Source organism: Aspergillus sydowii (assembly GCF_001890705.1).
Source record: "Aspergillus sydowii CBS 593.65 unplaced genomic scaffold ASPSYscaffold_1, whole genome shotgun sequence".
Taxonomy (NCBI): Eukaryota; Fungi; Ascomycota; class Eurotiomycetes; order Eurotiales; family Aspergillaceae; genus Aspergillus; species Aspergillus sydowii.
In genome coordinates this window covers 3,631,232-3,654,317 of record NW_024467859.1, presented here as the reverse complement: position 1 = coordinate 3,654,317, position 23,086 = coordinate 3,631,232, and the positions used below count along the sequence as shown (strand labels likewise).

The 23,086-nt window shown below is 49.6% G+C and overlaps 8 protein-coding genes across 8 annotated transcripts; 3 read left to right on the top strand and 5 right to left on the bottom strand.

Moving 5' to 3' along the window:
- Positions 1–1,892: 1,892 nt before the first annotated feature.
- Positions 1,893–3,758, top strand: ASPSYDRAFT_39382 (annexin). Its single transcript, XM_040845886.1, has 2 exons — positions 1,893–2,225; positions 2,285–3,758. Exons 1-2 carry the CDS (start codon positions 2,198–2,200, stop codon positions 3,598–3,600), a joined length of 1,344 nt encoding a protein of 447 aa, XP_040708456.1. The 5' UTR covers positions 1,893–2,197; the 3' UTR covers positions 3,601–3,758.
- ASPSYDRAFT_1156279 (uncharacterized protein) lies at positions 3,636–8,841 on the bottom strand (the record flags this gene model as incomplete). Its single annotated transcript, XM_040840023.1, has 5 exons — positions 3,636–6,818; positions 7,032–7,101; positions 7,192–7,243; positions 7,389–8,757; positions 8,818–8,841. 5 exons carry the CDS (start codon positions 8,839–8,841, stop codon positions 4,128–4,130), a joined length of 4,206 nt encoding a protein of 1,401 aa, XP_040708455.1. The 3' UTR covers positions 3,636–4,127.
- Positions 8,842–9,895: 1,054 nt separating this feature from the next.
- On the bottom strand, positions 9,896–12,760 carry ASPSYDRAFT_337745 (uncharacterized protein). The gene is made up of 5 exons (XM_040845143.1): positions 12,617–12,760; positions 11,659–12,327; positions 11,544–11,598; positions 11,011–11,486; positions 9,896–10,958 (listed from the first exon to the last, which is right to left on the bottom strand). The coding sequence occupies exons 2-5, from the start codon at positions 12,259–12,261 to the stop codon at positions 10,083–10,085; spliced, it is 2,010 nt and encodes a 669-aa protein (XP_040708454.1). The 5' UTR covers positions 12,262–12,327; positions 12,617–12,760; the 3' UTR covers positions 9,896–10,082.
- Positions 12,761–13,300: 540 nt separating this feature from the next.
- Positions 13,301–14,820, bottom strand: ASPSYDRAFT_139341 (uncharacterized protein; the record flags this gene model as incomplete). Its single annotated transcript, XM_040840943.1, has 4 exons — positions 13,301–13,452; positions 13,506–14,374; positions 14,431–14,493; positions 14,633–14,820. The coding sequence occupies 4 exons, from the start codon at positions 14,818–14,820 to the stop codon at positions 13,301–13,303; spliced, it is 1,272 nt and encodes a 423-aa protein (XP_040708453.1).
- Positions 14,821–15,289: 469 nt separating this feature from the next.
- Positions 15,290–17,237, top strand: ASPSYDRAFT_39379 (nucleoporin FG repeat-containing protein). Its single transcript, XM_040845885.1, has 3 exons — positions 15,290–15,550; positions 15,621–16,028; positions 16,095–17,237. The coding sequence occupies exons 1-3, from the start codon at positions 15,480–15,482 to the stop codon at positions 17,047–17,049; spliced, it is 1,434 nt and encodes a 477-aa protein (XP_040708452.1). The 5' UTR covers positions 15,290–15,479; the 3' UTR covers positions 17,050–17,237.
- A 241-nt stretch (positions 17,238–17,478) lies between these two features.
- Positions 17,479–20,125, top strand: ASPSYDRAFT_84645 (uncharacterized protein; the record flags this gene model as incomplete). Its single annotated transcript, XM_040851382.1, has 2 exons — positions 17,479–18,105; positions 18,173–20,125. The coding sequence occupies 2 exons, from the start codon at positions 17,479–17,481 to the stop codon at positions 20,123–20,125; spliced, it is 2,580 nt and encodes an 859-aa protein (XP_040708451.1).
- Positions 20,126–20,541: 416 nt separating this feature from the next.
- ASPSYDRAFT_39377 (GroES family chaperonin) lies at positions 20,542–21,363 on the bottom strand. The gene is made up of 3 exons (XM_040845884.1): positions 21,157–21,363; positions 20,619–21,011; positions 20,542–20,563 (listed from the first exon to the last, which is right to left on the bottom strand). The coding sequence occupies exons 1-2, from the start codon at positions 21,157–21,159 to the stop codon at positions 20,748–20,750; spliced, it is 267 nt and encodes an 88-aa protein (XP_040708450.1). The 5' UTR covers positions 21,160–21,363; the 3' UTR covers positions 20,542–20,563; positions 20,619–20,747.
- Positions 21,364–21,485: 122 nt separating this feature from the next.
- fip1 (cleavage polyadenylation factor subunit FIP1) lies at positions 21,486–23,022 on the bottom strand. Its single transcript, XM_040845883.1, has 3 exons — positions 22,635–23,022; positions 22,530–22,582; positions 21,486–22,479 (listed from the first exon to the last, which is right to left on the bottom strand). Exons 1-3 carry the CDS (start codon positions 22,782–22,784, stop codon positions 21,711–21,713), a joined length of 972 nt encoding a protein of 323 aa, XP_040708449.1. The 5' UTR covers positions 22,785–23,022; the 3' UTR covers positions 21,486–21,710.
- Between the last annotated feature and the right edge of the window lie 64 nt (positions 23,023–23,086).

Below are 23,086 nucleotides of genomic sequence, written 5' to 3'. Positions count from 1 at the left end.
TGGATTAGATGGGTTGACTAGCAATCGATACTTTTTCCTTCCCATTATCACTCCAAATCTCTTTGAGTTCAGTAGATAACCGGCCTTCTAGCCTCAGAACATGAGGAAGGAAGGTAGCCCCTTCCTCATCTGACCGGGCGTAGCGATGTCGCCCTAGGGTCCGAACCGCGTCGAGAGGCAGGTGCGACCTTCCACCTAAACTCAGGGCGGGTAAGCGCGATCTAACCACTAACCGAGAGGAATCGCCTCACTAGGTCTGGTTTAAATGAGACTGGAGTTGGTTTGCTGGGACCTTCGTAGCACCGCGCATGGCTGAGCCCGAAAAACAAAACACCCAAGGCCCATGGAGAAAGGACGGGCTCTCAAAAATTTGAACGCCTCCAGTTCCTCGAGATCGTTTGGGGTCTTCTGTTTCATGCCACTGCAACCCTATGGGAGTGCTTTTCTTTTTTGCGCTGTGTACTTCGACTGTCTGAGCTCACGTCCCAACTGCTACAATGGCACCCACCAATAATGCCTTCCAGCTTACAGGGCAAGCTTAAATATTGTGCTGCCCTGGTGGTATAACGAACGGATATTCCACAAATGCCGTCCTTTTGCTGTCACAGTCAATCTTTATTTTATTGGCCTCACCTATGTTATTTAGATATTCCAATTATTTGTTGGGGGTTGACTCTTCACAGACCTTTGTTACTTGGTTATCATGGTACCTAGAATTCGTCGTACCCATGCTGAATGTGTGCCCTGCCTGCGGAGATGGAAGCCGCAAAGATCATGCTGGATGAAATCCAAGAAAACTTCCCTGTTCAGCCAAATGATAATAAATTCGTATACTTGGACGGATTTGGAAGCATAATGCTGTGATTGCACGCTAAGTTAGAGGCAAGGATGATGCTATCGAGGCGAGCGCTGTGGTCGTTAAGCTATTATCCAGCTTATGCTCGGTTCGATTTGGGCTGACCGGAGGAGGTATACCAAACGGTGGTGCAGATGCCCGCCTTGGGGACATTGTGGTCAGCGGGCCAACGTGCGTATATCGAGGATCGTGCAATGTGATTATGGCAAAATATTGAGCGATGAGCGACCCCGGCAGTTGAGCGCTTCACCGGTCGAGAATTCGAACTTGAGAATCTGTGGCACCATCTACAACAGTTATCCATGGCGTTGGTAGTATCAGGAACACACAGCGAGCAACTAGATTTGTGCGTATTCACAAGAACGATTTCGCTGCTGTTTTTCGGCTCGATGGAAAAAGCCCCACGAAGCTTCTTCACTCCTTGGATTCAGTCCTGTCCAGTCTTATCTGGTCAAGGTCAAAATTTAGCTGCTGGAAATGAAAGAGAACTTCAGAAGAATGCCTCAATGAGCTCTGCAGTGGTTAGCTTCTCGAGAGAATAAAAAGTGGCTACTTATTTTTAATAATGTCGACGAGAACGCGCTGGAACAAGACATGGATATGGGATTACCCAGTTCTTTCCCCCAGCCGACCACGGTTCTATTCTCATCACTTCTTAGTGTAATCAACATATCCCAGCCGTGGCTAGCGGGTGATGTCATGATACAATGCCACAGGCACAGACGTAGACCAATCTTATCTAGGCCAGCTGCCTTCTATATAAAACATAATAAAATTTATCTATTAGCTGGAAATTACTTCGTCCAACGATGTCGAATTTTGTTTGCCTGTTCGTTTGTTTGCAGGACAAGAGCATAGCCACATTAGGAACCACGGTAGAGTGCTCGGCAAGCAACAGCGCACCAGGAACGCGCACGCGGACTTTGAAGCCGACAAGGCTGAATCAAGGAGCTCATCCTGTAAATTGTTTCAAATGCTCCTTAGGAAACCCGCTGAGAGAAGCTCCTGTGGCGGGGATTGTATGGAAGATGGTGAATTTGCCTGAAGTGACGTGATCGGCCTGGGCCTGCTCAGAAGGGCAAGTGGTGCAAGTGCAACAGCCACAGTCAGCCTTATCACCACGAGGCTGAGCACATTATACTTGAGCTATGATTGGCCACTCTGTGCAGCAGAGCCACCTTGAGACAAGAACCGCTCCGAGGTCGTCATTACTGTGGACCGATCTGGGGGCGATGTCATCAGCTGCTCGTAAACCATCTCATAAATAAATTTAGTTCACCCCTCCTCCATCGTTTTTTTTTTATTTTTTTTCGCATACCCATCAACTCTTTCATTGCAAAAATGTCATACCATAACTACCCATCACAGTGTTAGTTTTCCTCACATAACTAGAGCGGGCCATTGCAACTAACGTTCTTGTGTTTTTAGCCCAATTTCCACCTCCTCAACAGGGTTATTACCCACCTGGACCGGGAGGCCAGTATAACGCGCCTCCTGGACCACCTCACAATCAACATGGCTACCCGCCTCCCGGGCCATATCCTCCTCCAGGTGGACCCCCACCTGGGCCTCCACATCCTGGACCTCCTCATGGATATGGTGCGCCATACCCACCAAATGGCCCTGGATATCCTCAGGGTCCCGGGGGGTACCCTGGACAACAACCTGGTCCTCCGCAGCAGTACGGATATCAGGGTAGCTATGCACCACCACCACAGCACTCGCCTCAACCTCCACCTCAGGGTATCCCACCCTTAGGATACGGCGGCCCTCCTCCCTCTGCCCCTCCTTCAGCAGGGTATATACCCGGACAAACTGCAAATGGAGATTTCCGCCGTGAAGCCGACGCCCTTCGCAAAGCCATGAAGGGCTTTGGGACAGATGAGAAAGCCCTGATTCAGGTCCTCAGCAAACTCGACCCGCTCCAAGTCGCCGCAGTCCGCGCAACCTACTCCTCCCATATCCGCCGTGATCTCTACGCCGACGTCAAATCCGAAACAAGCAGCTACTTCCGCCAGGGTCTTCTCGCGATTATCGACGGTCCACTCCATCATGACGCGGCATCCGCCCGCGAGGCAGTCCAGGGAATGGGTACAAAGGAATGGCTCCTAAACGACGTCCTTCTCGGCCGCTCAAACGCCGACCTTAACGCCATCAAATCTACCTACAACCAAATATACCACCGCTCCATCGAGCGCGACGTTGACGAAGACCTCTCCTTCAAAACAAAGACCCTATTCAGCCACGTCCTGCGCGCTGCACGCAATTCCGAAACTCAGCAGGTGAACTATCCCGCCCTCCAGTCCGAAGCTCAGCACATCCACAGCGCCACAGCCTCGCGCATGGTTAACAACGCCGACGAAGTCTCCGCGATTTTCGCCCGCAGCTCGAACAACGAACTCAAAGCCCTCAGCCACGCTTTCCAGCAACGCTACCATACCTCGCTTGAGGCGCACATTGAGAAGGAATTCTCTGGCCACATGAAGGATGCACTGCTGCATATGCTCCGGACTGCGTTGGACCCTGCGATGCGTGACGCGGTTCTCCTTGAAGAGTGCATGAAAGGCATGGGAACGAAAGATGAGAAACTGGTTGTCCGTGCTGTCCGTGTCCACTGGGACCGTCAGCATCTTGCGAATGTTAGGGCCGCTTATAAGCATAAGTACAAGCAGGATCTCCTACAGCGGGTGAAGGGTGAGACGAGTGGTGATTACCAGAGATTGTTGGTTGCCTTGTTGGAGTAATTCTCTCTCTTTCTCTCCGTGTGTGTGTTCGTTCTTTTTAATGTGTGATGAGACGTTCTTCATTTTTAACTTTGTATTATTCTCATTGCTATGGATGATGCTTTGGGTGGTTAGCTAGTCGGTCTTTTTTTGTTAGATAATGATAATGATACCAAGGCTGCAAGATCATTAGTAGCTCTGCCTCCGTCGCTTTAAGAAATCTTACAATTACGCAGGATGCCACGCGGCTTTTATAGGCAGAAGTAATACATCAAATAACTAGGCAGAAGCCGTAGAATAGGTGGCGTTATAGATATGGAGATGGAAATAGACAAGACGGAAATGATGGTGGGGGATACAGAGAGATCAATCATAAAAAAATAAAAATAAAAATAAAAAAATGTAATTCATAATCTCATATCATATGCAATGCAGTGAGTCGTAGATATGGCAGTACGTATGCATGTCATGCAGGGCTTGTGGATCAAAGAACCGGAAACGGGAGAGGGCATGGCGCTAGTCCATCCCAGCCCTTAAAATAGAACACATTAGACCGTTTCTCCTATCATGGAAACATGAGAGCCGGGGAATAGACCCGTCATCCCAGCATAGCAGCCCCAGTACCAGTCGTCGTTGATGTTTTCCGCTTCGGTAATTTCCGCGCCACGAGGGAACATTAGTTCGTCGTCAACGCCGTCTTCCGGGTACCAGGACCACATTGCTTGCACGATTAGGCCGACGCCGCCGTCCGGTGGAAAACGACGGGAGGCCGGGGGAGCTGTGACGGGGCTTGGTGGCTGACTGGGGTCGAGTGAGGAAGGAGTGCTTGGATCGGAATTTGGTATGCGGTCACGGATGCGTGGAGTTTTCTTTCGACGCTCAGATCCTTCCTTCCAGCTCCAGTCACCTACAGTAGATGGACTCTCCGCTGTAGGTGTTCCGACAGCGCTGGTGGCGGTTTGAACTGAAGACGAGGCCGACGCGGGATGCTTGTCCCTCAAAGCGTGGCCACCAACGAGGTTGCGCGCAATGACGCGGCGCTGTCCTTCAGGGTAATCTTCAAACCCAATAACAACCATGCGATGACCTTTGAGGCAGCGACGCCATCCGTTGAGACCGTTCTCCTTACGTATTTTTGACGTCGCAACGAACTTTAGGTAGCAATTCGCGCAGATGTCGTAATCCCCGTTATTGCACTCGAGGCAGTGGAACCGAAGCGTCGACGTGGATATGGGACTGGTGCAAGCATCACACCGAGTGGTAATGCTCAATAATTTCAACATTTCCGTGTTGCTGTCGGTAGAGGCCTGTTCTTGGGGGCTGCGAGCAGGCCCGACGCGGCAGATTGGGAGTAGCGGGTGAGTGCAGCATTTGCCCTGGTTGACGCATCTATTGCAAAATCCCCAGTCTCCTTGATTGCATTGACTGCAGGTCCAAAGGCCCTCGTTGGCAGAGGATTGGCATCGATCACAAAAGAGGCCTTGCTGCAATCTGTACGCAGGATTATCACTAGTCATCTCCCTTCCATCTCTCACATAATGAAGCGCTGGCTCAGGGGGACGGGAGTATTTGAAAGACTGGAGAACGTGCTGAGATTCCTGTGGTCGTTTGGGTCGGTCACCGAGGTTTGCCCTCATTCTTACAAATTCAGCTTGGGCGGATGTCTCAAATCCCTTCCACCCTAAGCAACCTCGTCCCATGCGGTAGCATCGAAAACACAGATGGAAGTTGCCGTCTTTACACTGTGCACATTTCTTATGTAAGTCGTACTGAATGTTGAGCTTTCCGCAGCGGTCGCACGAAATGTTGGGTTCAAAATGCGAGTCGGCAGGCTGCGCTACCACATTGGAGCGAGAGGATGATGGTCTCTGGCGTACTTCTTGCCTAACCGGGTCATTAACATCGGGCACGACAGAACTGTTCGTGAGGAAATCGGATGCCCCATTTCGAGGGCGCACAGAGCCAGGGGTGTCTAGCGGATTTCGTACTGCCGCGGCAGTCACTCTCGGAGAATCGATGGAGGATCTAGTGCGGGTGTGGCTAGATGGTCGATTTCTTTCACCGATAACGATATTGGGAATGCTTTGGTCGGAAGAATCGGCTCGTCTGGACCGTGTGGTAGCAGAACCTGTCGGCCGAGGTCGTGATTGGGAGTTGCGAGGACGGTCTGGCATTATATCACTTGCAGATCTCTGAGCAGGACCGAGTGTAACATCAGATGACGAAGCTGGATTGTAAGGTACCGGAGATGTTCGTCTCCGACGGTTGCTTCCTTGCTCAGAAAGTCGTCTCCGGTGGTTTGATGGTCCTTGAGATGTAGGAGGTTCTAACAGAGGCGACCTCGGGTTGGAAGAACTATTAGTCGCCCCTTGCGGTCTCTGCATAGACTGCGAGCGAGCATGAGGCTGCCTTTGAGTTTGCAACGGTTCTGGGGCATCCTGCCGTCGCTGGGAGCGTGACCGTAATATATTATGCCTTCGACGATACGCATCAGCGATACGCTCGCTGAGTTCCTCTTCTTGTCCAGGTTCCAGACTGTCCAGGTCTATATCTTCTAGGAGCCCTTCTTCAAATATCTGTCGTAGGATCTCCTCCTCCATAGTCTCGGTATCCGATAAGCTCAATAGGGATCGTAGACTTGACTGGTGTTCGACCCGCCGTGTCCGTTCCGTAGCACTCTCCGGCCGCCCTGCTGCTGTTGTTGTTCGAGTGGTCCGTTGTCGCCGCGTTGCTCGCTCCTCTTCGCGCCGTCGCCTGGGCCGACTGTCGTCCCGTTGGCCGTCGAGATTCGCAGTATCCATTCGGCGAGTGTTTGAAGATTGCCGTGGTCGATGAGCTGTCGTCTGTCGGCTTTGAGAATCCTGCAGACTCAACTGACGAACCTCCTCCACCATTCTTTGGTCCTCTTCATCAGACTCCGCCGAGCTATCACCGAGGGAAGTTATAGGAGGAAAAACCGACTCCCCATGCTTATATCGTAGTTCAATTTCAGCCCGTTCGGCGGCTGGCTTGGCACGCTCGGGGTTGGCGGTCAGCACCATTTCCAGGAGCGTCGTGACGGTAGCATTGGGACGAGTCTCGCGAACTTTCGCACGACATGAGGGGCAAGTATATCGGGGGGCGGAAGAGGATGATCGACGAGATGCTTGAGTGTAGAACCATTCTTTCAAACAAGATCCACAGAAAGTATGAAGGCAGTCAAGGAGGGTGAGCGGCTGAAAGAGCAAATCTGTGCAAATCTAAGTTGGATGTTAGTGATCTAACCGAAGGTGACAGTAGATCGAATCGTCCAGGTTGATAGCTAGCATCTATACCGCAGACGATTCGATTCCTCCCCATGCTACAAGGATGCAAGGGGGGACAGTATGCGAGATACCGAGTCTGGATCCGCCCCGCGTTTCTCTAATGGCAGGGCTGGAAAAGGGAAAAGAAAAGAAAGAGAACGCACATACCGAGCAAGTCAGTTCTTTCTCAAGGTCCCCCAGACCAGGACCACCTTGCGGCTCGGTCGACATAGAGAGGCTAGACCACAGAAGTGTGGAAGCGATGGGGAGAGAGACCTGGAAGAAGAGGAACCGTGGGTTGTGGTCGGAAGAGAAACGAGGGTCCCACGCGATCGGCGAGATCGGGGTCCACTCCAGCCGCGTGAAGATGCCGCCGATCGCTACGTAATGTTACGGTGTAGACTGCGCTGTCCAATGTAGAAAAAAGCGATGTTCCGTTCTCACCACGGCAAATTCACCGGTTAGTAAACGTCTTGTTCGGCATATGTACTAAAATAACAGGCAGCTTTTCTCATGATTTCCCACGCTTCTCCTTCTCCCAGAACCAATGGTACAGACTCTTCCATTCGCTGGCCTGATCCTCTACGTAGTCACCGACCAGCTCCGCTGTCTCGTTGGACGCCATCGCATCAACATCAACTGGACTAGCATTGGACGTCATGTCAACCGCTATATTGCCCGAGTGATTATCCAGGACCTCTTCTGTGCCACTCTTCGCTTTCTCAGCGAGGTCTTTCGCACCCTCTCGAGCGGCGTCGGCGTATTCTTCAGCTCGCTCTCGAGCCCTTTCCAACAGCTCCTCCGGACTTGGATATCGACGGGTGATAATAAGAAGAAGATAGTATGTTCGTACAATCCCAGCGTATACTGCATCTTTCGCAAGCATAGTAAAGCCATGAGAAAAGAAACCTTTCAGCACTTCCCCACGAAGGCCAGCATATAGTTCAGAAACTCCTTCGGTGCGAGCTATGGTAATGACATTGGAGATTATTGATGGCATAAAAACTGGCCCGTCGGATTCGCGGGCGGTGTTCGTGTCCGCGCGTTCCTTTCTAGGGGGCACACCATAGCCAGAGACCTGAGAGCGTGTCTTGGCCATTGAGAATGGATATGTGATCGAAGACGCTGCTGACTTGCTGACGGCGGCCAATAAGAAGGTGACTACTGCAGAAGGTTTCCCGTTCCTGCTGCGACGACGAATGGCGTATTTAAGCGTTTCGTTAAGGAAAAAAGTGATCGATGGGTTCAGAGTGAGAATAAGTGATGCCGAATATCCTGACCAAAACCCTTCAATTCCCTTCTCCGCCCGGATCTTCGCTGCTATATCCGACGAACTAGAAGAGGGCCCCGATGTTTGTTTTCGAGCAACGATATTCGACAACGGTGTGGTGAAAAGCTTTGAAAATGCTCCTGCCAATACCCCAATAGCCAATTCATCCAGAACAGGCAAAACAGTATGCTTTGACCGACGTTGCGAGCCAAACCTTGCGCCAATCCTTTTTTGTCGAAAGAACTCATATGCTAAGAAGAAGAGAAACGCGTCAAGCACGCTTTTCACTGTGTCTTGGGCGATTCCAGCATATAAACTGCTGATCCCCTCTTTTGTGTATATCTTGCGCGCGGCATCTAGGATTCCGGTATATTCATCCTCGGCCTCTTTATCTTTTTCTTCATCGTTTTTCTCATTGTCTGATCTCCGTTTTCGTTGTTTTTGCGTCTGTAATCTTGCAATGATAAGGCTTAGGGGGTAGGTAGCAAGGTTGGATGCTGCAGCGCCGACGGCGCCAGCAACAGCATTACCTATAGTAGGTAAAGCCGGGCCTTTAAGAGCAGCTTGTTTCCAGTCCTCTTTCGGCGGTGTGTCTTCGTACTTTAAGTATAGCTGGTAGGAATCCTAGACAATTCAAGTGTTAAGACAGGCTGAGGGTGAAATTGAAGCGTTCGGATGTCATACCAGCTCATAGTCGTCTTCGGACATTTTGCCAGTATGTTACGTGCCTTTTCGCTTGCGACAACACTTGTGTGTTGTATGATGAACGAAGCGAAGAATCTCAAAGGGGCGAAGGGCGAATTCGCCTGGCGGCTTGGAACCCCGGGGTAGTCGAGGGCCCCCCGATAACGTCATTTGGTCCGTGCTGAGAGAGGTGTGCATGTGATATCCCCAAACCCTTGTTCAACGTCACTTCAGGTGAAATAGCCGACACCCCAGTTTTCCATCACTTGAAGCTATTCCAGAAAACTGGGGGATCTAAAACCATGTCTGATCCCGCTTGGTGCTGTTTTCTCATCACGGGACCCCACGCCCTCTCCTCGCTCATAAGCATCAAGTGGGAAAAGCCTTCGGAAGATTCATGGGCGTTTCTCTTTTCTTTCCTGTGTGCGACCTCAAAAGGCGCCGAGGCATCTGTGGTCTATGTGATATCCTCTAAGAGACACAATTTCTTTAGTTCACAATGTGGCGTCTTTATCAGGACCCTCTTAGATCTACACCGAAGCATGATCTTACTAAAAACGAGGTATAAATCAGCATGTCTTTTCTATTGCATGCTCCCACGGAGGTTCTATCGACATCTTTGAGAGCCAACTTCTCACCAAGCGTGGCATCTCGTCTAGTAAGTGATAGCGTCTGATGAATAACCAGATGAACCCCAAGAATCCCAAAGGAAAAGACAGAGGGCCATTTCTCGTTCCGAGTTGTAGAGATAGTAAATGCCAGTGCAATGGAAGTGAAACACGAAAGCACAATATGCACAAATATGAAACAGAGCACAAGAAAACCAAATATTAAAGTCACCAAATAATAGGTATGACAAACTTGAATAGTGAGCATCAACCAAATCTCCATAATAGAATCAACCGACAACAACAGAACGCGGGATTGAAAAGCGCGGAAAAGGCGAAATAAACAGGAAAGAAAACATGTTATTGCGATTCCCTTGAAACATTCCTGTAAACACCCAAGACACCATCGCCGGCATTCCTAAAACTTGCGTAGAGTAAACCTCCCAAATCGGGGTATCATGTCGTGTTGGGCTGTATCATAGGTCGTTCGTCACCCTCTATCTTTTACCTTTTTTTTTTTTTTTTTTTTTTTTTTTTTCCTCGGTGTCTTGATTTGTTCTGGGTCCTTTATTCTCCGAGGGATTCAGCATTCTTCTCATGCTATCAGTCTGGTAGACAAATGCCTGAACCTCTTGTTGGTTCGGGGTAAAATGACGTTCAGCGGCGACGCTTCGAGGGGGCAGAAACGCTTTCTGCGTGGTTGTCCTGGTGTCCACGCTTCCTGGTAACAGGAGGGGGGTTCGAGCCCTGATGCGAAACTTGCGATGGAGCGGCAGGAGTCGCAAGTTTGCCATACTGGTTCCCCTGAAGCTGGAGCTGCGGCCACTGCTGGATAGAGTTGTGGTTGACACCCAACATCTGAGAAGCCTGGGAATTCGGGAAGTTGCTGTACGCAGGCAGCATGTTAGGTTCGAAATCGTTGCTCACAGGCTGGGTGCGTGAATACATAGCATTATTCAAAGATTGTGAGGCTAGCGAAGGTGTACCAGCGACTTGATACTGGCCACCTCGGAAGCTTTGCATTTGCTGGTGTGTGTATTGCGCTGGATACCTAGGTACGTTGGGATTGTTTCCCATAAAGTGTGCGGTGTTCACAGCATGTTCCAAGGGAGATGCGCGCGGAGCTGGAGCCGGAGCCAGAGGACGGTTTGCGTTCGCAGCAAACTGTGGCGGCAATCCACTATTCTGGGATATTAACGCGTTCCTTGACTGTATGCTCTTTTGATTGGGTGAAATGGCTTTCGATCGTGCTTTTGGCTTCGTGGTATCTTGATCTTGAAATTGCTTGCCTAGCTTCATCAAGTTTGCCTTATCCTTATTGAGCCGCTGGTTGGATATGACACGGTGTCGCGAACCTATGGGGTCGTCGATGAATTGATGAAGGAAGTGAACTCGCAAGAGATGCTTGCAAATTGTCTTATGCAAATCAATAGCCTCCATGATCGCAGCCATCCTGCTAGCAAACGAACCGATGTTACCCTTTTGTGACTTGCCAGTAAAAGCGCCACGTGTTTCCCGTGTGATCGCAGCTTCCTGTTGAAACCTTGTCAGTACGATCCCACTACATATTCTTCATTCGACTTACCAAGACCTCCCAGCACGCTAACTCAACACTTCTAGGGTCAGGGCCGTTGGTTTTAAATGGCTTCTTCTGGCCGTCGTTGTCCATGGCATTATCCAAAGACCAGAAAAGTTCGATTAATCTTTTTACGAATGCCCGTTTTTGCGCAACGCTTCGAGGAACAGTAGAGTCATATGCCGGTGTCCTACTTTTAATCTTGAGGCTTTCTCGCGCTTCTTCAAGCGAAGTAAAATGAGTTGATGTGGAGTCTTCATCAGTGGCTTCAAGCGACTCAGAAACTAGGTTCTGATAAAGTTCAGGGCGATCGGCGAAACCATCGTCGGTATTTCCGGAAATAGCGCTCAAGGCTTTCAGGTCATTGTCGTTATGCACAATTGATGTTCCAGATGCGCCTACATCGCTAGCAGATTCATCAGAATGGCTCGAGAACGGGTTGGAGACCATCAGCTTGTTGCCCTCAGAGGTGACCGATTCTGAAACTGCGTCTCCCACATTAGGTGAAGTGTGAGACTGATTGACTGTCGAACCGTTCTCACCTTTCCCTCCTCTATTCTCCTCCAACTGCATTTCCAGTTGGTTCTCGATGTGCTGCTTAGGGGAGTCAGTCTGAGCAAGAGCCGTGCTCGGGAAAGCATCAGCTTGAGAACTTACAACAGAGGAATCCATTTCACCCTGAATACCGGGAGTCATTGTGACGGGTGTCATTGCTAGGCTTGAATGGTGAGAGCCATGTGCAAGCTCATAGCCTGCAGGGTTGTCAGGAGTGCTATGAATAGTCGACATATCCAAGGTGTCATGGTCCTCTGCGCCCCAAGTACTAGGGTCATCAGAGCCGAATAGTTCATCACCGTAAAAGGGAAGAGATTCGGCGCTTTCCTGCACCATAGATTCAAATGTTTGGTGTTCCAAATCGTTCTCCGAATGGTTGCTGCTATGATCAATGTGACTGTTTTGAGAGGGTATCGAAGGACGGTTGAGGTCGACTTCTCCCGTGACTCTTGTGGAAAGGCCAAGTTTGGGCTCGATACCGGCAGCATTGTTATCAGGGAGCGGCTGGTTAACATCGTCGATGCTCGCAGGCAGGGAAAGAAATAATTCATCAGTCATGGGCGATGGATCGCTGGCTTCCCTGAAGCTCTGCAAAGTCTCGAGGGATTGTGTAGGCGATACAGTCGTGGCAAAGCCCTGAGACTCGGCCCTTTCGTGGGACACTATCGGAGGCGCAGGAGACGAGGCAGAAATACCAGGGTGCATAGCCCAAGGGAGATGGAGCGGGTTAATGCGGGTAGCAGAGCCTGCCTTGCTCTGAACCGTGTTCGTCTTGTGGTAAACCATAGTAGTGAGGTCAAGGAAATTCCGATTGGACAATTCCAGAATGAAATGCACGAAAGATAGCTTGATGATAGATGGATGGATATAACGATGGATACGAGAGGTCTAGTGTTAGGGATTGAGAAGTAGTTGATGAAGAGGGAAAAGATGAAGAGGATGAGAACAATGAAGAGGAGGAGGAAGATGGGGATGAAGAGACAAGAGGAGGGCAAAGGCAGAGACTGACAGAATTCATAAAAAGCAGCGAATTCAGGCGGTGGTCATGAGTAGGACTAACCCTTCACTACCAACTGTCAACAGTGAACAGGTCAACGCCCTTCACTGACTTAAGGAAGGGGCAGCCGTATAGGACCACAGGAACAGGCCCAGTTATTTGATATACATCGCTGATAGGCTTTCCACCGTTCAGGTTTTCACTCAAGTGAAGATTGTAGTTATGGGAGGCAACTCTCATTCACAGCCTTGTGCGCCAGTCTTTCGAACAATGGCCACCGGTTATCCAAAATAGGCCTCAATAAAGACTGGCCATTGTCAACCTGTGAACACAATCTTATTGTGGAGCCTGATTGGCACAAACAATAGGACGTCCATCAATGTTGATATCGTCTCGGGCCTCGTTGAGCCCACGGGTATCAGAGCACCTTGCGTTCAGTGGTTCCCAGCTTCCCAAGGTATTGGAAAATGTTGTTAGAGGCGGTAGTAGGCACTTTCTTTTTGTTTTGACTTCCAAAACTTGAGAGCTGTAACCATATACCAACACAACATGCCTTCACATTTACCGCATTGTAAGAGCAAATAAACCTTGACGAACTCACACCGAAGAGAGTCAAAAATAACCTGCAATATAACTTCATGGGTCAAAAGGCACTTAGCCCAGCTTGCTCTGTTCCCTCCATTTTCAGTCTTCTGATATCGACAGCTGAGGCGAAAGGGGTCGGGATCATATTGTTATCACAAGCACTCAAGGAAGGAGCCAGATATCCAACGAATTATCGCCCCTGGCAGCTGGAAGGGCTTGGTTCGTGTTATTGGCATGCTCTTTGTTGTCCTTCTGTCCAGAAGTCGTTGCCATAATATTGCCCATTGGATGCAAAACGGTACTACTTAGCGTGTCTACAGTGTTTTGTTCAGTGCATATAATTTCAGTCAACAGAATTTGGACTTACCATCATGAACTTTCCACTGCCAGGTTGGGTCCTGTGGCCCACCACTATGGGTTGGATCTTGCCATAGTCTCATCGTGCCGTCTCTACCACCAGCCCAAATACCATGTTCGGTGCCTTGTCCCGTTGAAACCAAGTCTATCTTCATCCGTTGGTTCGTGGAGGCATTGCGTCCTTGAAGCCACCCTAGAAGCTGACCGGTAACTCGAATATCATATATCAATACGCCATCGCTCTTGCGTTCAGCGATATAGAGATATCGTCCGCAGGGGCTCCAGAGAAGTTGAGTGACCCCACACCCACCAATATGACGATCTGCTTCCGTTTTGGAAATATTGAAGGTTCCCAGGGATTGCCCCGTCCCATTCGAGTCATAGAGGCCGATACTTCGCGAAAACGTACCAGCCGCCAGGATTCCATCTCCAGTTGGACACAGTGCCATCGCAGAGACAATTCCTTTCATCCCGACGCCTCCTCCCACCGATTGCTTGCGTTTGCTCGGTATTGTGGGCATCCAAGAAATGGGACCCTCGTTACCAGGACGAGATACGTCAAAGAGACATACGAGACTATCCGATCCGGTGAGGAACTGAGTACCACCTAATGTGGGGGGATAAATAATACAATGTGGTGTGATAAAAGCCTCGGTGGTCGGGTTTACGAGCGAATAAGTGGCAAGTGACGTTGGAGTTAGTGCAGAGGCCAGTCGAATTGGATGATCTCTCGTGGACGACAAGAAGAGAGCGGAGGAAGGTTCCTGGAGGGAATACAAAGGATAGAAAGCGGACGCATAGGTTGGCTCTCCAGATGGCAAAACGGAATATGGAATCAGTCTGTGGGAAGACTGTCTTTCTTCGAGAAGGTCGGGAGGGCTATATACGGTTTGTCAGATTAGCAAGCCTTGATTTCGAAGAAAGATTATACTGACACAATATACGTCCTCATGCAACGGTCTGAAGAATCTGTTAGGATTGTAGTACCGTCCGGTGACCTGTCAAAAAGCACGGTGTTTCAGTAAATGCATTATGTGGAGCAGAAAATAATCAAAGCTTGTGTGGGAATACGAATGCAGTTGAAAGGCTCCAGGCCGTTCTTGTGTTGTATTTAAAAAGAATTCAGATCAAACTCACCACTCAGCGCTCTTGGAATAACAGTTCAAGTCATCGGTGCCCAGCTCACGCTTGACTTCGCTAGCCTGGTTTGGGCTCTGGGGTTCTTTTCTTGGAGATCCCTGATCCGAAGGTGAAAGCTGCGCGAAGCTAGACTGAGTTGAAGCCAAGCATATAGGCTCATAACTAGAGGGGTTATCCGCCCGCATGGTGCTTCAACGCTTGCATTGGCTAAAGGTGGTCAAGCGCCTGGTGGTGAGGCTCGTCGCACAGATAAAGGGTTGCGATAAAAACACGAAGACGATTCCGAATACTCAATTGATCCCGTATTTAAGCTCCAAACAAAGCTGGACCTATAAGTGTTCAAGTGACGGAGTCTATACTTCTGGGTCGTAAAGTCGGCCAGGTTCAGCGGCTTCTAAATACGAGGAAACGAAGGAACAGAGTGTCTCCCTGGTCAACTCGGGAGGCGTCAGATGAATATATATATTCTGCTACTGGGAAAGAATATTTGAATAGCATCTACCGCGGCCAGACGTTGAGATTTGATATCGACAAGCTCCTGATGTAGTTGGCTAGCGTCGGCGTAATCTTCCGCATTCGTGCGTCAGTCGCGCAGGGGCCGGATAAACTACGAGCTTGGTTGTGATCAAGCTAAACACTGCTAGTGCTGGGCAACGCCAGGCGGTTTCCTTTGGTGGAACGTCAATAGCCGGGCAATATTTTTCAACACCGGCTGGCTCTTTGTTTCGATTTTCGAGCCGCTGGCGCAAACAGTACTGGTCAACTGTGCGGGTAGCTGTCTCAGTACGCACGATTCCACCCACACTGCATTATTAAGTAAGGGCCTGCTGAGCCTTTCTCAAGAATGTTTTCTTCAAAACCCGCAACTCCCTCAACCGGGCTTTCCATCAACACGAATTCCGCCAATTCTCTCTTGTAAGCATCCTCATTCATGTTTCGAATTTTCTACTCCGTGTTTGTCTGACATACCGTTTGCATCGAATAGTGGTGGCAATTCTAATCAGGCGACGAACACTACGAGTACGCCGGGCTCGGCAGGTACCTCTGGAGGGCTTTTCGGGACGGCCGCGCAGCAACCCAAGCCAGCTGGCAGCTTATTTGGCAACACTGGGACCACAAATACACAGCAATCTCAACCGTCTGGATCCAACATGTTTTCAGGGTTGAGTGGTCAACAAAACAACACATCGGGTGGTGGATTATTCGGCAACACCACGGCGAACACCACACAACAACAGTCCGGGGGCCTTTTCTCTGGCGCTTCCGGCGCCAATAATACCACAGCACAAACCGGTAACACGGGGGGATTATTCGGAAATACAGGAGCAGCATCTACGAGTCAAGCTCAGTCTAAGCCCTTCAGTTTAGGCGGCTCTACAACTGGTGGTATCTTGTAAGGGTTATCCCAAGTTATGCGCAAATCATGGATGCGACTGATCCAGGCTGACGTTCACATTAGCGGCGGTGCGACCTCAAATGCCGGTCAACAGCAGCAACAACAGCAGCCTGCAAAGCCAACACTCTCGCTTTTCGGAAACCAAAAATCAACCGCACAACAGCCCCCACAACAGACAACAACAGCTACTCCCGGAGCGGGAACGGTGATCCCTGGCGTTAAGGTTGATATTAGCAATCTTCTTCCAACCACGAAGTACGAAAGCTGCGCCGATGAGGTCAAGGCAGAGCTAGAGCAATTCGACACTTTTGTGCTCAACCAAATAAACATGTGCAATGAGGTTGCCAATCTGGTTCCCTCTGTTGCGGCCCAGGGCAGTACTATCCCTAATGATGTGGAATACGTTCAGGGCAAACTGGAAACAATGCAGCATGCGTTGGAAAACGACGCCAGCGATATTGATCAACTCCGTACTCTGGTGTCCCGAGACGCAGCCGAAGCCCAGGTCGCATTCCGTGCTATCGACACCCTTAAACTTCCATTGCAATACCAGTCGACCGGGGGCTCTGGATGGTGGTCCGCTCAGGATCAGAAGGTATCGGACCCACAATTACTACGCTCAACGCGGAAAAATACGCTAGCACTCCCTGATGATGTCGAAGGCGACCCGTCCACAAGTAGTATCAATGGGGTTCCAGTGAATTTGGTAGATTATTTCTCCCAGAGATCTGATGAGATGGGCATTGTTCTGGAGCGGTATACTCGAAACTTGAAGGAGATTGAAGACCACCTCCACGGGGTTGAATCGACTCTAGAGAGACAGATCCATGACTTCACAACTTCCCGGAATCGTGATAGCGCAGGAGGGGGTACACCGAAGTCAGTGCTCAGCGACCTTGCCGCCGTTTTGGCCGATGTTGAGACGGGTATACTTGGTGTTGCCAGCCGCCTAGGTACAGTCACCGAGCAGGCGCAGGAAGTTGTGCTTGGTGCGCCGTCTGGTGTAAGGCAGGTGTAACATCGAATAGGCTGCATTTAGTTCACTTCCTTCTGTATTTTGTGACAGCGTATGAATCTGGATATTAATGTCAAGGAGCGGCAAGCTATATATGCCTTATTGTGACTTTGGATATGGTGTTAATGTTATAGGGTAAACAGGGAATATACCTCATGCTTTGGCAACTTCCTGGTCATCTTTCACATCTCATGCGTAGAACAGCCCAATCGTCCAGATCTTCACATTTTCCTACTGTGGTGGGGTCAACTTGAGATCCAAGGTGAATATACCGCCAACTAGAAACCCGAAATATATTTCTGACGAAAATTAGCCTTTCAGCTAAGGATGCCAACAGTTACCCCCTCACACAACGGTATTTGATACTTGCAGTTTCCAACAAATAAACCCATCTTCCTGTGCACCGAAGAATTTCTTCAAAGAGACCTCCCAATGGACCCATCATTACTTGATTATGCCCGTTTCCATGGAATTACTAGTGATTACACTGCAGTTGAGCTGCACGCATACATCGATGACACCTTCAAATCTGATCCTAAAGACGACCCATCGCTTCAACAAGCCCAGTTAGAATGTCATAACCGTCTGGACACCGCTCGAGCTACACTCGAAGACAATATCCATGAAGAGAAACTCTGTCTCTCCAAAGAAGGCGCTCGTTTCCTAACCTCACTTATCCGCGACAATCAGGCACAAAGTCTAGGTGTCAATTGGGATGATCTCTTGCCAGATCTCCGTCGGGTTGATAGTGCCAAAATCGATCCGCCTATTTTCTCCCTGGAGAACGAGAGCGATGTCAAGTTATCGAAGAGGCTATTGCGGTACTCCGCTCACGACATTGAGTTGGAACTGTCCAATTCATCCCAAGAACTAGCCAGCGCTCCGAATACTCTTGGAAGTCTGCAAGTGAATGAGAATTCGTGGATGGATCAGATCAAGAAGGACAAGCTCAAGTGCTCAAAAGAATCGTTCTCGCTTATACAAGGTGTTAGAAGCGATGCTGGGCCGTCTGGGCCGGAACTTCCGGAACTTGAAGACGTCCTAGGAAGTTTCCTGGAGGTGAGTTATGTATTTTTGTGAGAGGATATTGTTCTATAACTTGCTTATACCTTTCGATTCACTAAAGGACATTCACATTGAGTCAACCACCCCCATTCTTCGTCCGTTAAGCGCCGATTGTTTGCCTTCAAGTCCAACACCTCTGTTTGACGAACACATGCTACCCACCCCAATTACCCCAGCGTGGAATGGGCTAAAATCGCTTCATCAACATCCTACACATTGTGGGTTAAAGTGTGAGGATATAATGAACAAAAGCCGATACTCTTTTGAACTGAATCGAGAGAACCGACATGACGGCATGGGATTAAGTGAAGTAGATGGCCTAACTCATGATACCCCCGAAATAGATATAGAATCTTCCGCCAAAACAGGATGCTCAACCATGGATATATTCAATAAAGAAAAGAGTTCAGTGATTATCGCCAAGCTTGAGCCGAGCAGCTCTTCAGCGAATAAACCCGATTCTTCGGACGAATATGGCACCTGCAACTCAGACGCAAGGTTCGATAGTACGGCCTTTACGACGACAGCTTTCAAAGTGTCGTTATCAGAATACATGAAAGACATTGTCGAAAAAAAGGCCGTCAAGTTACAGCATACACAGCAGTGCTTAGAGGGAAGCTCGAGAAATGAGTCTCCCAGAGAAGAACCCAAAAGCCTATCCAGGCATGCAGCTGCTACCGTGACAAAGCAGCCTCAGAAAGCCAGAGCAGGTTCATGTCAGCAACATACATCAGAACCACATGAAGTCCATGAGACTAAAATTCCTGTTCTGCAACCACGACGCGTAACCCTGGGCTCCTTGTCATCGTTCATGGAGACAAGAGGAATGGGCCCTAAAAAGCAGATACCTGCGACAAGTCCTTATTTTGTTGGTGAAGCATCTCGAGGTCCTGAACAGCAAAATAATTTCCTTGATACTAGTTCCAGAGAACAGCAACAGCAAAATTTAACTGCTTCCAAAACACCTCCGATTCCTACCCTTCAAGTACCTCGGTATCCCACGCAGCATGATGGCCTGGTTCTCTTCCTATCAACTGGGCTGCTGAAAACACACCTGCGAGTTATACAATGTCTTGAGGGATCAGATTGCCCTCCACATCTCATTTACCGAGACTATGGGAATAGCTCATCAAATTGTCAGTCCAAGCAACAACCAAAAGGCTCATCATCCCAACATCTCCCGACAATATCAGACCATTCACCAGATGAAGCAGATATAGTCCTGTCACCCAGAGCTGGAATTATCCTAACAACCTCACAAGAAACCATGCAATTATTCCTTCCCGGGCACAAATATACCTCCACCCAACCCAACCTCCCCCAAATCAAAGCCGTAAACTCCCCACTCCGCGAGTCTATCTACCGACTCTCCACAAGATATCAACAGTTATACGTATTTATATCGCACAGAACCGAACAATCAAAACTAAACAAATCTCGACTTTCAAGCCTCCGGCTCTCCGCAAATAAAGCCCTCTTTGACTCCCTAACATCCTTGTCTGCGTTCTGTGCCTCATTGTCCGAGTACTCATCCATAACTCCGCTCATAATACCATCGGTCCCAGCATCAGCCGCCGCATGGATTTTGGCTCTCGCCCATAAGCATATCTGTCAACTTCCGCCCCGGCGGCCCAATTCACTCTCTCAGTACACGAATGCGTTTACGCCCGTGAACCCGAAATCACAGCTCGGGACTTTGCTGGGGAATCCGGCTGAGAGTGTTTGGGAGCTTTTCCTTCGGAGGATGGGTCTGAATCCATATGCTGCACAGGTTGTGCTTGCTGTTCTGACGAGGGACGGCGAGGACGTGGCGAATAGCAGTGGATTTCACGGGTCGAGCGTCCAGCAAACGGGTATTGGGTGTCTCTCTAGGTTTGTAGAGATGACACCGGAATGCCGAAAAGCAATATTTGGGGGTCTACTCGGGGAGAATATTCTGAACCGAGTTGATTCGCTCATTGAGAGGGACTGGCAGTGCGATTGGGCCCTAAACTTCGATGATGGGATTGAATGAATAGGTGGGTGAAGTGCATTGCTGGTCGATCCAGGGAGCTACCAGCAGATCGTTACAAGGTATGCATGTAAGAGAGGAGATATCTGATGTTATTACTTATGCTCATCAAGCCAACAGATGAGGCATGTAAAAGCTAGGTTTAGAAATACAACAAATGGTATGTAGAACAATCATATCACGCTTTCGGCAATAAATGCAAGAAGGAACAATATCCCGAGAGTATGAGGGAAACAGTGACCATTTCCCTGCTGTCATCCAGGCACGTTTTCTAGTGTTTTTTTAATAGGGAGTTGCAACATTGAGGATCATAATTTTGTCAAAAGGTATAATACAAGGACGGGGTCTTGGACGATTCGCCCTGGGAGGGCCGAAACGAATGAAAACCTCGCGTTAAATCCGATTCATGGGCTTCTTTACTCATTGATCTTGGCAAGGATCCTGATTGATAATGTTAGACTTGCGTTGACAATTGGGGATGAATGGAAGAGCATACTCAGAGTCCCTGAAGAGGGTGTACTCCTCGTCGCCGATCTTGAGGGGGCTGCCACCGAACTAACGACAAAAAAAAATCCGGTTAGCATCTAATCCCTTGATTGTATATATACGATAATCCTCAAATATCCTAACTCATTCGATTCGGGGTCACAGGGGCGAAACGTACCTGGGGGATCAGAACGCGGTCACCAGCGCTGACGCCCATAGGGACACGCTGGCCATTACGGTCAACCGCACCGGGGCCAACAGCGAGAACCTTGGCCTCGTTCTGCTCCTTGACGCTGCTCTCGGGGAGGAAGATGCCGGAAGCGGTCTTAGCCTCGGGCTTGACGCGCTGGACGAGGACGCGGTCCAGGAGAGGAGCAAGGTTCTTGACGCTGCGGAGGAAAGACTAACAAATCCAATGTATATTAGAAATTCGATCTCTTATTCAGCGGACTATAACCCGGAAGCTGCCTTTGCAGGGGAGGGCTCTCAGCCGAAAAAGTTTTGAACGGCCATCAAGTTCGCATCAGGGGATCATTGGAACGACGTACCATCGTGTTTTATGCTAAATAGGTATTAAGCACCGAAAATGACTTAGAAGGCGAGAAGGAGCAGGCGTAGATGGATAGGAAGATTGAGACGTGGAAGCAAAAGGGAAGAAAAGCGCAAGTCGGCAAGCTGGGGAAGAAGATCCGATCTGGACTCGCGAGAAATTTCCAGAATGCCAAGACCTCCAGCTCTCTCCACGACCTGCCGAGGGTATTCTTTCGAGCTCTCAACTTCGTCAGCAGCCAATTATCCGTGTTAAAATAGGCATTCGGATTATACGTTGGTCTACTAAAGAAGTTCTCGTGGTGTGATTGGATCTGATCAAGCTTTACTACCCATTCAACAACAATGCCGGCGCCGTCTGCTATGAACCGAAGCTTACCGCAGCTGCGGAAGCTCCTTACTGCCGAAAGCGCAGTTATTCGAGTATCAACCTACTCATGCGAGGTTCAATAATGCGGGACGTTGGATCTCTCAAGGAGTTGTATTCTGATTCATGGTTATTACAGGTTATTTCATGACCAATGCCCCCGTTTCATGGCTTTTAACGGTTGTACTACCATCTCCTTCCCCGTCCTCGACCTCCACCTCCATAACCACCTCCGTAACCCATTTGGCCCTGGCCACCACCTTGGCCACCGAATCCAGCTTGAGCTTGTTGCCCGCCGCCTGCGCCGGATTGCCCACCCATCATTGCCTGCGCATGTTGCATGAAAGACATTGGGTCCATAGAGGCGGGATCTAGCCCTTGCGACATCATCGATGCCAGCATTCCCTGCATCATGTCCGGATTCATATCTGGCATCCCTGGTATTCCGGGCATCGGAGGTGGTGCGTTTGTAGTAGGAGGTCCAGCTCCCGGCTGAGCGCCGGGCATTGGGGGAAGTCCCATGGTTAGGAAGCTCTGCATATCATCCAGCTGTCTCTTCTGATCTCCCACTTCCTTCCGTAATTCTTGCTGCTTCAAGACATAGCTTGCCCAGGTAAACTCGTCAAATCCGTAGTTGAAGTAGTCCGTCAAGTCCGTCCCCGGCCGCCTCCATGGCTTATCATCCTCGGGGAAGTCAACATCCATATCAGTCGACAGGACCGGCTTTCCTGTAGCAGGGTGGATAGGGTTCGCGTGGACGTCAATTGTGGATGCGTGCACTGGCGGGTATGCCGAGCCTGGTTTTTGTGATACAGGTCGTGTTCCAGAAGGCACTGACGATGAGGTGTCAACTTTGGGTGTTAATGAGGGCGTTTGAGATTTCGGAGCGGCATAAGATTCAGCGGATGTGGACCGTTGAGTGTCGGCTTTTAATGTGGTATGGCGAGGATGGGGACTGCGCAACTTTTAGCAAATGCGATCGTTATGAGAAGGAATTGACCTCACGCTTCTGGAGGAGGGGCGTCGGGAGGAGCCTCTGTGATGATATTGAAATCGTCCTGGAGTCGCTAATTAGCCAGGTCCGCTTCGACAGACTCGGGTGTTCCGTACCTCATCATCTTCCTCCTCGACCTCCTCCTCTTCCTCGCCCTCGTTCGAGTCGTTCATCGGAGCGTCGGTCGAGGGTTTTCGAGGATCCCGGGATTGAGTGACCGGCACCGCATCGGCGGGATCATAGAGATCATCATCGTCTTCCTCCATACTGCGCGGTAATTCAAGAAGCTGGTGGTTTTTAATGCAGAGAGGAGATCGAAAACGTCGAAGCTCTGCTCCTTGTTACACTGATCCTGCGGAGATACCTTGAAGTTTGCTTTGTTTGCTTCTCCCGAACGGCTTTGTTAGGTACGAGCAAAACCACGAGAGGGTCACGGCCAAAGAAATGGGGAAATTATTGTAGAGAGGGCGGCGTTCCAATTAGCAAGTATATATGACCTTTTATATTCATGTTCAGTGTCTAATCTCTAATGTATGGCGAATTCCATGTGGTTAGGATTCTGGTGCAC

What these genes read in the sequence shown, in the direction of transcription:
- ASPSYDRAFT_39379 (XM_040845885.1), top strand. Translation starts at nt 15,480, where the DNA reads ATGTTTTCTTCAAAACCCGCAACTCCCTCAACCGGGCTTTCCATCAAC. An exon ending in AATTCCGCCAATTCTCTCTT is followed by an intron (nt 15,551 to 15,620) that starts GTAAGCATCCTC and finishes TGCATCGAATAG; the next exon opens with TGGTGGCAATTCTAATCAGG. An exon ending in TCTACAACTGGTGGTATCTT is followed by an intron (nt 16,029 to 16,094) that starts GTAAGGGTTATC and finishes CGTTCACATTAG; the next exon opens with CGGCGGTGCGACCTCAAATG.
- ASPSYDRAFT_337745 (XM_040845143.1), bottom strand. Translation starts at nt 12,261, where the DNA reads ATGCACCCTGGTATTTCTGCCTCGTCTCCTGCGCCTCCGATAGTGTCC. An exon ending in GTGAAATGGATTCCTCTGTT is followed by an intron (nt 11,599 to 11,658) that starts GTAAGTTCTCAA and finishes GACTCCCCTAAG; the next exon opens with CAGCACATCGAGAACCAACT. An exon ending in TAGCGTGCTGGGAGGTCTTG is followed by an intron (nt 10,959 to 11,010) that starts GTAAGTCGAATG and finishes AGGTTTCAACAG; the next exon opens with GAAGCTGCGATCACACGGGA.
- fip1 (XM_040845883.1), bottom strand. Translation starts at nt 22,784, where the DNA reads ATGGAGGAAGACGATGATGATCTCTATGATCCCGCCGATGCGGTGCCG. An exon ending in TCGAGGAGGAAGATGATGAG is followed by an intron (nt 22,583 to 22,634) that starts GTACGGAACACC and finishes TAGCGACTCCAG; the next exon opens with GACGATTTCAATATCATCAC. An exon ending in GACGCCCCTCCTCCAGAAGC is followed by an intron (nt 22,480 to 22,529) that starts GTGAGGTCAATT and finishes AAAGTTGCGCAG; the next exon opens with TCCCCATCCTCGCCATACCA.
- ASPSYDRAFT_39382 (XM_040845886.1), top strand. Translation starts at nt 2,198, where the DNA reads ATGTCATACCATAACTACCCATCACAGT. An exon ending in CCATAACTACCCATCACAGT is followed by an intron (nt 2,226 to 2,284) that starts GTTAGTTTTCCT and finishes TTGTGTTTTTAG; the next exon opens with CCCAATTTCCACCTCCTCAA.